The 16,863-nt window shown below is 39.9% G+C and overlaps 1 protein-coding gene across 3 annotated transcripts; it reads left to right on the forward strand.

Moving 5' to 3' along the window:
- The first annotated feature begins 125 nt into the window (after positions 1-125).
- Positions 126-13,846, forward strand: LOC105394351 (DDB1- and CUL4-associated factor 8). 3 transcript variants are annotated; one of them, XM_048624553.1, is made up of 11 exons: positions 126-910; positions 1,217-1,428; positions 1,794-1,967; positions 3,018-3,193; positions 4,297-4,472; positions 9,028-9,103; positions 9,804-9,905; positions 11,070-11,209; positions 11,765-11,954; positions 12,386-12,505; positions 12,991-13,846. In XM_048624553.1, exons 1-11 carry the CDS (start codon positions 396-398, stop codon positions 13,144-13,146), a joined length of 2,037 nt encoding a protein of 678 aa, XP_048480510.1. In that variant the 5' UTR covers positions 126-395; the 3' UTR covers positions 13,147-13,846. The 3 variants fall into 3 exon arrangements, with proteins under 3 accessions (XP_048480510.1, XP_048480511.1, XP_048480509.1); XM_048624554.1 differs by lacking the exon at positions 9,804-9,905 and having other exon boundaries at positions 126-428; positions 529-910; positions 9,028-9,205; XM_048624552.1 differs by lacking the exon at positions 9,804-9,905 and having other exon boundaries at positions 9,028-9,205.
- Positions 13,847-16,863: the final 3,017 nt, after the last annotated feature.

Raw genomic sequence — 16,863 nt, forward strand, 5'->3', positions numbered from 1 at the left:
ACCGCCCGGCCTTAGGTGATTTTCGGCTTCCCTCGTTAATTTAACCGCCTGCGCGCTGCGCGGTTAAAATAACGCAAAATTCACAGAGTAGGTACTTTTGGTCTGCTTTTTTGTTGTCAGTGTCAATTTGTCAAACAAAATATTTTTCATCACGAAATCACGTCAAATTTTTCAATTTTCAGTTCTTTTTGTTAGATTTAATTTTGCTAGGACAAATTAATATTGCATTAAGTAATATTTCTGTTTATATTGGCCGTCGCCTGTAGTTTAGCTTTAGTTTTAACTGTCCCCTGAAGCAATTTTTAAGTCTACAATGGAAGACAATTCAAGTGATGACGATATTCGAGAGAACAATGTTAGCCCCAGGATGGGTGGTAAAAAGCAGAAATTAAACGATGGTAGCTCACAGGAGAGCATCAAAGAGCCAGGTAATAAAATTATTGACGGGTTTTTATGGGCAAGGGCACGTCTGCCGAGAAAATGGCGACGTGAAGATTGTACGTTATTTTTGCTTTGTTTTTCGTATAGCCTCTTCGAGTAAAGGGGAGAAGGAGGAGAATGTGGACAGTGGGGTGTCGGCCGACAAGTCTGAGAGCACGAGCAGCGAGGACCGCGCCGCGGGCTCCAGCGGTGCGCCCAGCAACGAAGTGGTCTCCGTGGCCCCGTCCAGCAGCAACATGAGAGCCATACTGCTCAATATAAGGCGACCAAAGAGGAATTACAGGAAAAGGAGAACCCCTGATCGCGAATCCAGTAGTGATTCCTCAAGGGACTCTGATGATTTGTCAGGAGAGGAAGCAGCCTCTGGGTCGAGGCAGACAGAAAACTCTGATGATGATGAGAGTATTCATGAAGACATCCTGGGACATAGACTCATTGGTGATCTTACCAGCGAGTCCAGCGACAGTGAGTAAGTATTGGGTTTGTTTTTGCTTCATTATTTACAGTTACACAATATTATGTCATGGGGAAAATATGGTAACATTCTAACTACCATGCTTATTGATAAGGTAATAATTTAATCAACTAGATTAATTAATCAATTGTCAGTATCTAATAGGTTTGTGTTTACATTAGCATCATGAAGGCAGGCATGCTGGCAAGACTCATATCATGTTTTTATTATTAAATTCCATGTTTCACAAATACAATAAAACAGACACTCTCATATTAATAATTATGAATGATACAAGCCTCTCCTTAATATTGTTTCCAGAGTATATTTGCGTGATAGCTCTGATGACACTAACAGCTACGAGAGTGATGAGCTGGTGGCGAGCAGCGGCCGGCCTGAAGATGGAGACAGCGATGACGAGGGACTCTGGCCCCGAGGTGACGATGAGGAGGAGACCAGTGACGCCTCCAAGGGAAATACTCCAAGTGTACTGAAGAAAACTAGGCCAAAACATAATTATTTATTGCTTAGAGGTTAGTTTAAGTAATGTCTCATATGCATTTAATGATTACAGTACTTAGTCATGTGTATTTAAAGTAAGATGCAATCGCTTGCAATACTGTCCTATTTCCATATAATATTTATATTAAAAATGATGATTTTAGCTGTAGCATTTCTGGGCAGTCGCTTATATCCTCCAGCATTATTGACTTGTGTTAAAATGCATGCAATGCGAGGTAGGTTCTAAAAAATTTAAATAGTATGAAGAGCTCATGAAACATGGCATTTTTGAGAAAAACACTTTGAAACAGAAGTTATGATTTATATTCTATTGACGATGACGCTAGTTCATTTTATATTTAAGCTAAGGTTAAAATAAACGTTTGTAAACTTGCAGAGATAATAAACCGCGAGATGGGCCTGACATTTCCATGCGGTAAAGTGGCCAAGGAGAATGTGATGTTCGAGCAGAAGTTCTACGGCTCCCTGCACGTGGTACAACGCTTGAAGAAGCTGCACCATCTCAACAAGCACAAGGGATGCGTTAATTCGGTTAATTTTCATCCGGAAGGTAAGACAAAGACAAATCGTACTTCCTACTATCCTAACTATCCTATCCTAACTAATATTATAAATGCGAAAGTAACTGTCTTTCACGCCAAAACTACTGAACGGATTTGAATGAAATTTGGTATACATACGGTCTAGACCCTGAGAAAGATCATAGGCTACTTTTTATCCCGGAATTCCCACGGGAAAACTTTTTAAGGCGAAGCGAAGTTCGCGGGAACAGCTAGTGCTAGTAATATTATAAAGGGGTAAGTTTGTGAGTATCTATGTATGTTTGTTACTACTTCACGTCAAAACGGCTGAACCGATTTTGATGAAATTTGGTGTAGGGTTAGCTGACGCCCTCTGGATTACTTATTATCGCCTAATTCCCACAAAAATACTTTTTAATGCGAAGCGAAGCTGCTGTTCCCAGCTTGTGAAAAAATAACTACTTAACGGTTTGTAAGTCATTCATGTAAAAACATGGGACAAACGCTTTCTCGACTTCTATCAGCAGTCTTTGCTAAACTTTCAAAGACCACAAGTCCTGCAGAGACTGTTTTGATGTGTTTTTCAGTGATCAGGGTAAACATAGAGGTTATTTATTGATATGTAGGTTATCAATATCTCAAAAGTTTAAATAAATTTATAAAAAATAAACACTGTTGCGTAATATTAGGTAAGTAATTAATTCAATACCTACAGGAGAAAAACAGTTCTATGGATCATTTATCTTTATCAACTAATTACTTAGGATGATAATGATTAACAATAATATTCTTAATTAATTAATTATGAAAACATATAACTTACAAACCGACACGTTAATATGCTAACCCTTAACGGATTCAGCAACTCATGATATTATGGCAAGGTATAACATTAGTGTTTTAAAATAGGATATTCTTGATTTGTACACAAAAAACACGGGATGCAGTATTAAAAAAAACTTAATATAACATAAATGTACGAATGGCAGTCTTATCGCTTGAAGCGATTTCTTCCAGACAACATTTGGGTGGAAGGATATATTTAATATAATATATAATGTTATACATAATATTTCCAGGGAACCTCCTAGCATCCGGCTCAGATGACATGAACGTGATAGTGTGGGACTGGGCGCGCAACCTTAGGATACAGACGATCAAAACTGGACACAAGTCCAACGTGTTTCAGTCCAAGTTCCTTCACCTGAACGCTCGCAGTCAGCTCAACATTGTCACGTGCGCGAGAGATGGCCAGGTTTGTATTTACTTAACTCTTTATTGTACAAATATTACAAAGTAAAAGTACCTACAAACTAAAAGGATTTAATGCTAAAAGTTTGTATTATGGTGTAAGAAGAAGTTTATGCTTATTCCATTGGGTATATAGTGACTGACAACTGAACTGATTTAAATGGCTTATCCTCTCACCTCTCATCACCAATACACTAAGTAGAAAAATAATGCACATTTGAGGATTGGAAAATATGGGTATGTATTATGAAGAGTCAGCTTTGATTGCATGTTCTGCGTATACTGATAATGAGGTTTACAGAAGTCAGAACTCTTTAGGGAAAGAAAAACCTTCATATTTTATTCCATAGACAGGACTTCCAAAATGCTTGCTTTCCACATTATTTACTTCATTAGGTAATTCCGACTTTATGAGACTTCATTGAGAATCTGTTTCTAGTTTGATGGCCATTTGTTTTTTAACAACGTAAGCAACTAAAGTCTGTTTTTTTTATCACACACACTAAATAGTCAGATTCTGAACGGGAACATCGACTGTTCATGACAGTCGATTGTCCCGCCAATAGTAATGATACGTCACATAATCGCGGGACAATCGACTGTTGACGAACCATTCAGAATCCGTATTTTTAGTATCTTAGATTAAACAACTAAACTTTACCTTTACCTTCTTCTCTTTGTTATACTCGTACTTAATAGTTGTCACATTAATGAGGAGCCTGTCCTCTACGACACAGAGCAACCTAATGTAGAAGCAGTGCATCATAAAATTTGTAACAATTGTATAATGAAGAATTTTTTCATTACACCGACGACCGAATGGCGTAGTGACCCTGACTACTGAACCGATGGTCCCGGGTTCGATTCCCGGCTGGGGCAGATATTTGTTTAAACACAGATATTTGTTCTCAGGTCTTGGATGTGCCCGTAAAATGGCAATAGGCCCTCCCCCTATTACATTGGGACTAACATAACACTCTGGCGAAAAGTGGGTGCAGCAATGCACCTCTGCCTACCCCGCAAGGGAGTACATTAGTACAAGGCGTGAGTGCGTGTTATTATTTATTTATTTTTTTGTTTTTCATGACATTTCTGTTCTCTCCACAGGTCCGGCTCCTCCAATGCCCTCCCAGCGGCGGCGCGGCGGCGCGGCGGCGGCTGGCGTCGCACGCCGGCGCCGCGCACAAGCTGCACGTGTCCGCGGCGCAGCCCCACTGCGTGCTGTCCGCGGGCGAGGACGGCCGCGTGCTGCACTGCGACGTGCGCGCGCCCGCCGCGGACAAGTATGTCGGACAGTGTGTACCACTGTGTAGTAGACACGCACGAGCTGCACGTGTCCGCCGCGGACAAGTATGTCGGACAGTGTGTACCACTGTGTAGTAGACACGCACGAGCTGCACGTGTCCGCCGCGGACAAGTATGTCGGACAGTGTGTACCACTGTGTAGTAGACACGCACGAGCTGCACGTGTCCGCAGCCCCACTGCGTGCTGTCCGCGGGCGAGGACGGCCGCGTGCTGCACTGCGACGTGCGCGCGCCCGCCGCGGACAAGTATGTCGGACAGTGTGTACCGCTGTGTAGTAGACACGCACGAGCTGCACGTGTCCGCCGCGGACAAGTATGTCGGACAGTGTGTACCGCTGTGTAGTAGACGCGGACGAGCTGCACGTGTCCGCCGCGGACAAGTATGTCAGACAGTGTGTACCACTGTGTAGTAGACACGCACGAGCTGCACGTGTCCGCCGCGGACAAGTATGTCGGACAGTGTGTACCACTGTGTAGTAGACACGCAAGAGCTGCACGTGTCCGCCGCGGACAAGTATGTCGGACAGTGTGTACCACTGTGTAGTAGACACGCACGAGCTGCACGTGTCCGCCGCGGACAAGTATGTCGGACAGTGTGTACTAGTGATGTAACGAATGTGTGTTTTTGGACATTCGCGAATGCGAATGCGAATGCGAATATCTGATATCGATATTCGCGAATGCGAATGCGAATGCGAATATTCAGTTTGTGTTCAAATTTGACGTCATTTGTATGGTTTCGTGGCAGTCTTGTTCTGAACGAGGTACGTTCCGTTCTAGGCGCATTCCGAATGAGACTAGCCAATACTAGTCGCAGTTTTTTTTGAAGTACTTACACTTTATTTAGCTCCGTAACTGTTACGACACATTGCGACTGTGTGCGGTTTCTGAGGGCGACTTACACGAAACATTGAAACGTAAGGTACGTGCGCCTTGTAAGGCCCATTTTTTGCAATAATTAAATAAATAAAAAAAAATAAACAATGTAAGAAAATAAACTTGATTACTATATTCTCCATTTATTTTTAAATATTAATCAACAAATAAATCATCAGATTAAATCATGCTTCTTTACGGAAACAATCATTTTCGAAAACCTCTAATGTGGCCTTAGGAACATAGGCACTTATCATGGCCCGATATTAATCAAGTAATTTATAAATTCTATCAGAACAGAAACCATGTTTTAACGTAAAACTTAAACAAAAATATGAGCTTCTTTGTTAATTAATCAATTACTATTGATTTTTTGGGCGTTAATACTACGGTGGCTTAGCAAAACTAAATCTACATTAAATACAAAAGTCTGTAATGATATTAAAATAATAAAAATGTTTTTCTATTATTCTAACAATTATTTAGAGTGAAAAACAATGCTTCAAATTTGGTGGGCTTTATTAGGTTTATAAATTTTTTTTTTGAATTTTTGTTTATTTTATAAGTATTTAAACTGGAAAGTAGGTACTTAAGAGACCGTAACTACGCTTAAAATTTAGTTTCAGTGTTTGAATATAACATAATAATAAAGACAAGCGCTCTGGGGCGTACTTGATGCAGAGGATCTCCCTCGCAGTGCAGCGTGGCAATGTTGCCAGCGTCATGGGAACCTTTGGGTCGGGTGCGTCCTGGGGCGGGCTATTTTAATTATTTAACTTGACGAAGGATGTTTGCTGACTTCTTTATTTTGTAAATGGACGAAGCATGTCGCGGATGAAATTATGTAATTTTATATTTTAATGACGAAACCTGTGGTGGATTTTTTTATATGGAATTGTTAATTTTAATTTGGTCTTGCATGAATAATAAAAAATATAGCCGAAATTCTATCTTTCATGTTCCAAAGAAACTATTATACTGTATAGTCCTGTAAGGCCCGGGCCATCTTGGTAACGCGTGTGGTGGGCCTTCATGAACTTTTCACGATGACAAGACCTAATGAAAAAAAAAAAAAAAAAAAACATGAAATTAATTGAAAAAAAAAAGAATACAAACAACGCTTAGCTTCTTCAGAATGCCCTTGAACCTACGAAAGTCTGTATCGAAAAAAAAAACGATAATAGTTTGTTATTTTAAAGAAATACAACTAAAAAGTTTGTAAACATTAGGTTGTAAATCGTAGGCCATTTTTTCTATGGCACTAACCAAATATTAGAGTGAAATTTCAACTTATCCGGGCGTTTAGAAGATTAAAATTTTGTGTGTGGGCCATTTTAGGAATAGGGCCATCTTTGGCGCACGTACCTTTTTTAAATCTATGGCTGTCTTGCTGTGACACTATATTGTGAAAATACGCTTTTTGATTGCTTAAAGAAGCTATTTATGTTTAGGTCTTATGAAACTATTCTCTCTCTCTGTCAGCCTTCTGTACTAACGATCGCCACCCCAAACGGTCACCCGCCATCTGCATCCAGCGGCTTCCCGCTACCTTCCGCAGATCATCAGACCAACGGGTTGGGGGGCGACCGACACGCCGAAATGAAACTATTAACTACCTATATCTAAAGTTTCATTTTCCAAAGTAAATAAACATCATAAAGTAAGACTGTTAATTTGATTAAGAGAGTGACTTGTAATATAAAAAAGTTACTTATCGACGAATGGATTTTGACTTTGCTAACCTTTGTTAATCATTATTTTCAAATAGTTTTTTCTAAAAAGTACCTACTGATATTCGCAAAACATTCGCACCAAATTTTGCGAATGCGAATGCGAATGCGAATATCCAAAAAAGTGCGAATATTCGCGAATGCGAATGCGAATGCGAATATTCGTTACATCACTAGTGTGTACCACTGTGTAGTAGACAGTAGACACGCGCAAGCTGCACGTGTCCGCGGCGCAGCCCCACCCAAAAAATGCTACAATATACAAAGGGTAGCAATAAAACGAGTGACTGTAAATTACAGTTCTAAGTGTCAAAATTAATTAATTTGGGTTATAGAATTACTAAGTGAGCGACTGACTGCGAGTGACGAGAAATCAACAGAACAGCAACTTACAAACATTAATTTGAGTTACTTAAAATACAAAATGAGCAGCTTCATAATATTTGAGCGACCTAATATTTGTTTGAGTGTCAACGTTACGTCCTGCATTTTTTTCAATATTTGGCAAATGTATTTTTTATAATGAGCGGCATTTTATCTTAAATGAAGTGTTTCGAATACAAAAACCACTTTGAAAAATACACTAATGAGCAGACGATACTCTGCGTATAATGAGCTCACATTTAAAAAATAAAAATAATATGAAATAACTATTTGAAGAAACACTATTCTATTAGTTGAGAAATTTTATTATTGAAATATAAGGGTAATGAAATAAAACAATGTACTCCGTAAAATTAAAGTAATATGCATGCATTTATTTCAATCAAATGAACAAAAAATAAAATAAGACGCGTCAGTCAACTAAAAAAAACTTCTTATTAATAGTAAGAAACATTGATAGGTATGAGGAGCCCTACTACAACTCACCTGACTGCAACGATTCGTCGCCCCGCCCCCATTCGAATTCGCGCGCATTTAAAAATCTGTATTTTTCATTAAAAAAGCGTATCAAAATAAAAAACATAAGCCCTCAAATAGAATATAAGTAACCAATAATCATTAATAAAGCAGCATACAAAACTTTGCTCAAAGTGAACTTTTTAGTAGTTCGATAAGTATAACCTCACTTAGAAAAATCGAATCTATCTTAATATTGAAGTTGCCCTCTCTGTATTTCCAGTCGCTCACTTAGTAATTCCAGTCGCTCACTTAGTAATTAAGTCGCTCGGATAAAATTTTAATATCTGAAATGGATATATCACAATCCACTTTTTGTAAGCTCGTTCTGGATTTTATTATAAATCAATATTCGTCGTCAGTTTAGTTAATTTTTCGCTTACTCAAATTCATACCGCTCAAGTTATTAAAACAATATGTCATCATCAGTCGCAAAGTTTTTTTTTGTTCGCTCGTTTTATAATTCCCCATATACAAATACTACAAATACGGCGATACGGCTCGCGACCTACTCGCTTGCGAGTCACCTCTGACTACCCTTTCGGGGATTACAGTCGTGAGCGTATGTATGTATGTATACTAAAGGCAATGTAGCGTAGGTAGCAGTTGCATGTAAAAGGCTCAAGACAGTTATGGTACTCCGTGAAGAGGCCTATATCCATTAAAGCACGACTACAGGCTCACAATGATATCCTGTGCCCCTTGTGTATCTTGTATCTATGGGGTGCAAGAAAGGAGCCTCTTCGAGTGACGTATCACCTGTTACTTATATGCGTCCGGCGCACCCTGAGCAGTCAGCGACAGACGCTAATCTGACTGGCCAATTCTTCCTGGAGGCAAACGCTAGTATAATATCTCTTCTCCGAGGTATGTATGAAGACATTACTCTTAATAATAAGGCCGCACGTTGTACGTTGTAATTTATGTGTTTGAGTGCAATAAAGTATTATCTACATATATATAAGAAGACGAAACTGTATGCATTGTATACCCAACCATACAATAACATTCCACTCTCTACTTCCAGACTAGTGCAAGTCAAAGACCGCAGCCGAACCATCCAACTCTACAGCATCCACGGGCACCCGCTAGACCCTTCACAGTTCGCGGTGGCGGGGCGGGACCGCTTCGTGCGCGTGTTCGACCGCCGCAGCTGCGCCAAGCCGACCGCGCTGTACTGCCCGCACGCGCTCAGGGACCATGGCGTGAGTTGCACACTTGTTTAATGGAGTGGCTACACGGAAGCGCTGTTAGAGCTACACGGAAACAAAGCCAAGCTATGGAAATAGAGTTACTCGCTTTAAAAGCGCTATAATCTTACCAATTTCTATGGAAAATGCACGATTGAATAGGTTTTTCTGGGAGTTTTCTTGTCAAAGTGTAATTTAGTAGCTACACGGAAGTGCGCACAAAGCTAGTTACTACATTTAAAAGCGCTATAATCTAACTAATTTCTACACGGAAGCGCTATTAAAGATACATACTACCTTTAAAAGCGCTATAATCTTACTAATTTATATGCAAATCGTGGGATTGAATCGGTTTTTGGGACTACCGATGTAGAAAGAAGTAGCTAGTAGCCTTATTTATAGCTACACGGAAGCGCGCATGGAGCTATTTAAAGATAGTTACTCCCTTTAAAAGCGCTATAATCTTAGTAACTTCTATACAAACTATACGATTGAATCGATTTTTGGCACTAACGGTATAGAAACTAGTACCTACTAGCCCTACATCCAGCATCTAGGTCCACACACAGTGCAGTGTGGCCTGGTGTGTCCGGGCCGGGCTGGGCGCGCGCAGTTCGCGGTGGCGGGGCGGGACCGCTTCGTGCGCGTGTTCGACCGCCGCAGCTGCGCCAAGCCGACCGCGCTGTACTGCCCGCACGCGCTCAGGGACCATGGCGTGAGTTGCACACTTGTTTAATGGAGTGGCTACACGGAGCTATTAGAGCTGCACGGAAACGAAGCAAAGCTATGCAAATAGAGATGCTCGCTATAAAGCGCTATAATCTAACTAATTTCTATGGATAACGTACGATTGAATCTGATTTTGGGAGTGCTGGTATAGAAAGTAGTAGTAGGAAGTGCGCACAAAGCTAGTTACTCGCTTTAAAAGCGCTATAATCTTACTAACTTCTATGCAAATCGTACGGTTCAATAGGTTTTTAGTTAGTTTTGGTCCTACCGGTATAGAAAGCAGTATCTACTAGCCCTACACCCAGCATCTAGGTCCACACACAGTGCAGTGTGGCCGCCGTGTGTCCGGGCCGGGCTGGGCGCGGCGCAGTTCGCGGTGGCGAAGTGCGCACAGAGGTATTTGGAGAAAGATACTCCCTTAAGGTAAATACCATCGAGCATAGCCCTGTAGTCTTACTATTTTCAACGTTTTCTTTATGCGAAGCATACAATTGAAAAGGTTTGGTGGTCCCGCCGGAATAGAAATGGACATGTTTAGAGATGATGTTGTGAGTTTTGTTATTGTTTGTGTGTTGCTTTGTAGAGTTTGTTAAGTTTGAGCGTAGTATGAATAGGTTTGGTGGAAATCCTGGAATACATTGTAGCCATAAGTTTATTTTTTATTTAGTTACCTAGGTATATTTATGCTGATTCAGCCCCATACAAGCTTGGCAGGGGTCATCAGCATCATGTCACGTACAAGTATAATATTAATGATGGGATTATTTTATAATATTTGACGAATTATCAAACACATCATTAATTCTGTAAATAGGGGTTTAATGGCAAACCACTTACGATCTAAGCAGACGTGAATATTTACTCCCTCCCGTCTCTTTGTTCATCCTTTTGTTAATATTACAAAATGAAGCCCGTCGATTTATCTAGTATTATGCTAGAAACAAATCTTCACCTTCTGTTATTATCCTGATTCATAATGATGATATTTATTTTTTACTTCCATTTATCATCATCATCAAGTCCTGGGATCCCTAATCAGATCTTGAAGTGTAGATTTCCTTTGAGCCTTCGACTTCGTGCCATGCCGTGCCGGCTGCCCTTAAGAATGTATATTTCAATATATTTAACGATCGTATATTTGCATTCACAGACCGGGTCCCGCGCCGCGCTGCAAGCGTCGGCCATGCACCTGACGTGCGCGGTGTACAGCCACGACGGCCGCGAGATCCTCGGCTCCTACAACGACGAGGACGTGTACCTGTTCGACGCACAGGCCGATGTTTATGACAAGTCAGTGCTGGGTTGAGAGATTGAAGAGCTATGCTTGGACTCTGTGAAAGATTGTATCCGCATCAAAGTAATCCGACAAAGAACTAAAGTCACCGACATAGCTCATAGTAAGCTTAAAGGCGCCTTCAAATTACCCTCAAATTGGACTTGCGAAAGGTGGCTGATTATGATAGATGCGGAAAGCTAATGATCGCATCCAGTGGCGTGCTTTATGATAATCGTGAATGCTGCGTTATTGTGTCTGTAGCATTTATCTGTAAGCGTACAGTGATGTACATTGGCTTTTTCAAGAAGCGCCACAACATGACGACGCTCTGTCCTTACTGTATTTATGTATGTATGGGGAAAATCAAATGACAGAGTCAGAGACAGCACATTTTTTTTTTACAATCAGGGTCAGATATAAGGCCTCCTTTTATATATATATAACAGTGGACTGGTAGATAAACGCTGATGATGATATGATAATATTTCGATAGCGGAGTAGTTTCTACTTTACTATCATCAAGAATGTATTCTACATACTTATACAAATGTTTATTTTTCTCTTTCCAGAGACAACCCTAAAGAGGGCTACACGCACCGCTACTCGGGACACCGCAACAGCGCCACAGTGAAAGGAGTCTCATTCTTCGGCCCCAACTCCGAGTACATCGTGTCTGGCTCCGACTGTTCGTTTATATACATATGGGAGAAGAAGAGTGAAGCTATAGTGCAGTGGATGCAGGGAGATAGCGGCGGTGTGGTGAGTTTGTGTTTGCGGTGCGGGTTGGATTCGAACCCGGGTTAAGAGGCGAAGGGTTTGGGTTATTAATCGGTGTGTCATCTGGTTTTTAGCTAATATGGCTATGTCTAGCCATTGCAACGTACATGCTAGACGTATTATAATTATGTGTAGGTCCAGTTAGGTTTTACTGTTGACCGTAACATTAATCTTTGCACATTTCTAAATGCATAATAACAGTTGTTCAGTATAACGTGCTTACGGCTCAATCTTTAATACCTACCTACCACTTTTGCAATTTTTTGTAGGTACAACTATCCAGTGTCCATATTTACAGACATAATTTAGTTTTAGACCTATGTATGTTGAAGACGTCTATAAATATGCCTCAGTATAAAGATAATTAAATTTAGTTACTGTAGATTGTGATAATAATTATTTACTTGTTCTAGGTGAACTGCATAGAAACACACCCTCGCGCGCCGGTGCTAGCCACCAGCGGACTCGACAAGGACGTCAAGATATGGATACCCATGAGTGGAGAGGATCCCGACTACTCTGGACTTGAGGCGGTGAGTTTACATTTGTGTACAACAGTAGAGCACGTTCTTGACGGGGTGAGGTGATCCTCAAATTTGTCCTAGAACTGTCATGATTGACGTATGCAGGTACCGTGCAACTGTGTAGAGTAAAAAAGCATATTTTATGGAGAAAGTTGATCTCCAACACAAATTACATTGTGAACTTATGTCATACCGTCACCCCCTTGGCTGTTTATGGAACTGAAGCTTTATATTTATATAACCAGTTCCATGAGAGGAATGAGGAGGCCATGGATAGGGATAGGGGGAAGACCCAGGGAGAGACCTTTGCCCAGCAGTGGACCCAATGGGTTCATAAAAATAAAGTGATTTTAACTCTACTAAGTCTCTATCAGTCCGTTTTTTAAAGCCCATTTTCGGCACAGTCCGCGCTATAAAACTCGATTCAGCTTTTACTAGCTAACTCTAGCCCTATTCCATTCCATTCAACTAACACTACGCCTTCACCATTCCAGGTGGTACGTGAGAACAGCGTCTCGATCCTCCGGAGTCCTCTGTTCAACGACTTCCTTCCTTCTCTCTACACGGCGTGGCGAGGCGACGACCGCGGCGACGAGCTGCCGAGATATGTGGCCCAGGAGTTCCATCAAAACGTGTGTACAGCCTTCTAGAGAGTTCTAGAAGCTTCTAGAAAGAGTTAAGAAAAGTGACGACTTCACCGCCTTCTATAGGGATTCTAGAAACTTCTATGGCCAAAAGTAACGTGTGCACAGCTATCTAGACGAAGAAACGAAGCTTCTAAGAGTCAGAAAGCCGTTCAAGGGAGGTCTAAAAGCTTCTAGTGTCAAAGTTACGCCGCTTTCTAGTGGGTTCTGGAGGTTTCTAGAACCATTCGGGAAAAATTATGTCTGAAGTACGATCCGCTTTCGGTTATGATTATTGTATGACTGATAGTGCTCTTTTATTGATGGTTATAATTTCTTTCATATTCAACATGACCCAAGGTGTGTTGTAGTTTTTTTTAGGTAATTCGATGTCACATATTTTTAGTTTCATTAATTTTTTCAAAGCATTATCATTAAATAGGAGCTGCTTCTGTTTTATTACTTACTATCTGTGAATTACTCAATTAATCTTAATATATGATTATCCAATTTAAGGGCCATAGTTATTATAACGATGTGATTCAAGTAATTTTAAGGGGTTATATTATTACGGGTCATAATTTCCAGTTCTTTATTGTCTTTAGGAATTCATACGAACTTACGAACTTCCTTTTTTACTGTTAACAATAGTGTTAACTTATTTATGAATCTGACTCTACAAATCTACTAATGATCATTATGGAACTGAAAATACGACCCGTGGTTTTACTAAGGGCCTGTTCCACAATGTCTGGTTAGTGGCTACCTGTCGGATAAAATACATACTGTCACTGTCTAAAAAATAATGACAGAGAGTGACAGCATGTATTTTATCCGACAGGTAGCCACTAACCAGACATTGTGGAACAGGCCCTAAATGTAAATATGCCTTATGATAACTCATGGTGTAAGTTCTGAACCAGTTAACAAAAGAGATGGGTTATATCTGCATGATTGGAACATACGGTCAAATGTCTACTACTATATGTCTGCTATGTACCACAGAAAAATATATTTTATCTCCAAAAACATAATGCACTAGCATTTCCAAATTAAAATGTCCCTTTATTGACAGAATGAACGCGTTGCAGGTTTCATGCTTTTCCATACTTTATTGCTGAGTATTCATCAGATACATGGTGGCAGGGGCCTTCTCTTTTGTTAATTGCAATATTCGTATATAATAATAATATCATTAGATATTAATTGTAAATATGTATTCTATTAACGCAGCATAATCATTTGAGATGATAATATCCATACTTGATATTGTATTTTTTGGGTTCACTTGTCACCCTGCCCGTACGGTTTATGGTTTTACAGAAGGAATTGGATTTTAAGTTTTAACTATTTTAAGCCGACAGGAAGTGGATGAGGATTTTGAAAAAGATTACCAAAAGAGCACACTGTCAGCGGATAGCGAGTTATTTTTTGCTCACGATAGTCCACTCAGTTGTATACTATGTAGGCGCCATAACAATTTGCGTTTACTTTTTACTGATTTAACGTCGAACTGTGCAAAAATTCCCACTAGGCCCTTTAATCCAACATAGGTGGATAAATCTTACAAAATATGGTACATTTCTGTTATCAATACTGTCGTATATTGCCAAATCCTTCTACAAATCCTTGTTTATATCTTCCCACTATTATGTTTAACAATTGTTTATGTAGCATTTGAAGAGAATGATAGTTGATTTAAATGCTCTTATTCTGTAGATAGTATTAGGAAAATAAATGTTTGTTATATAATATTAGAACGAGTTTTTCTTTTGAAAATGTATTACCTATACCTTACATATTTTCTTATGAATAGATTAAAGACCCTTTGCAAATAAAATTATCATCGAATTTGCTGGGCTTTCTAGTAAAAGAAACACAACACAACTACTAAAGAGGACTACAGATCAATATTAATTTCTGCGATGGACACTCAAGCCACAGAGAAAAAACAATAACTCAAGCATGGCAATCATGTAATGTGCGGGTTTATTAGTTAGGTAAAGACGTGTATTGTTGCAATAAAGTAAGCGTATCATCATCATCAGCCCGTAATCGTCCACTGGACACAGGCATCTCCCAAGGAGCGCCACAACACTCTGTCCACGGCTAAGCTCATTCAGTCAATACCGACTACCTTGCTATGGCCCAAAACACTGTGAAACAAATTACACAACATGCAACATTAGAGGAAATATTATAGGCAGGCACTTTAAATCCAGTCTAACCTTCAGTTTCCACGTTTCCAAACCATACGTCAGGGTCACTAGTCAGTACTATAATGCGGCAAGTTACTTGGCGACCCTCCTTGCGGGGTGAAAGAAGTGGCGGGGGCGAGGTAGCACGACATGCTACACACGTAGAAAAGTGTGCCCGGATTAATCTCGCGATAGCTTGTAACTATTTCTGACGTAAGTAAAATTTTATTCTATGAGTGTTCCCGTAAATGTCATATTTAGCTTAAAATTTATAGTTTGACAGCATTAAAATTTGGATGTTTACCTTCAGAATATCTACCAATTTGAATTTATTTATGTAAAAGTGTTTTATTTTATAAATCAATTTCCATGTCACTTTCATGTTCACTCTCTGTTTGAACTTGTTCATCGTCGTCGTCATCCTCATCTTCATCATCGTTTTCATTAACTTCAATTATAAATCTAAGACAAAAACCAATTTATGTTTAATTTACAATAAATTATAAATAAACAATAACATACCTGTCCAATACATCGTCAAATACTCTATCAGATTTATAATATTCGTCTTAATTTTTTATGACATGGTCGTCACAATTTCTCCACTTTTTAGGCGAATAATTAGAGAAAAGCAACTCTAAGTCTTTTATCTCTTTATCTAAGTTAGAGTCAATCGACGTTCTTGCGAGCTCGCCTTTCACGTACCGCCACACAAGTTCAATAGGATTTAATTCCGGGTGGTATGGGGGTAGGCGAAGCACGATATGACCATTTTCTTTCAAAATTTCATCAATTTTGTAATTTTTATCTGTGTTTTGCTCATTAATTACTTTCATTAAATCACATAAATTTTGGTTGCTTTCCTAGTTACAAGAACTGACAACTGACGCACTGTCATATGGACTCTTCGTCTTTGTTGTTTACTTTTTCGTATCTGACTGCGCAGTACCAACCTTTAGCCGCGTAGCATGACTGATCCGGTACGCTGTTCTACAAGAAGCCCCTATATTGAGATATTATACGATTTGTTGTTTTTAACGTTCTATTCTATTCTATTCTCTGTGGGGGTGTCAGTACCTGCACCTGGCTCTCTCGAATGGAACCTTTGTGCATATCCCCAGGGTCTAAACTGCCTTCCTAAGCTTGGACCATTTCCCACCACGCTGGTCCACTGCGGGTTGGTGGGTTCACATATCTAGATGTGCTAAATCTAGATATGCAGGTTTCCTCACGATGTTTTCCTTCACCGTAAGAGCGATGGTATACATTGTACTTAAATTCAGAAAAGAACTCATTGGTACATGTCAGCGCCGGGATTCGAACCCGCATCTCTGGCGTGAGAAGCGGGCGCTTACCCGACTGAGCTACCACCGCTCCTTTTTAACGTTATTTTGTTGACGAATTATAGATACCTAATAATAATATAATGATAATATTAAAAAGGCCTCAACACTCATCCTAAGACTAATGGTCTCAGGATCAATGATCTCATGTGGGTCGCACTCAAATTATGACAGACTATATAAGACATGTGGCCGCCTCGGCT

The sequence above is a fragment of the Plutella xylostella genome, chromosome 12 (assembly GCF_932276165.1).
Source record: "Plutella xylostella chromosome 12, ilPluXylo3.1, whole genome shotgun sequence".
In the NCBI taxonomy this organism is placed as follows: Eukaryota; Metazoa; Arthropoda; class Insecta; order Lepidoptera; family Plutellidae; genus Plutella; species Plutella xylostella.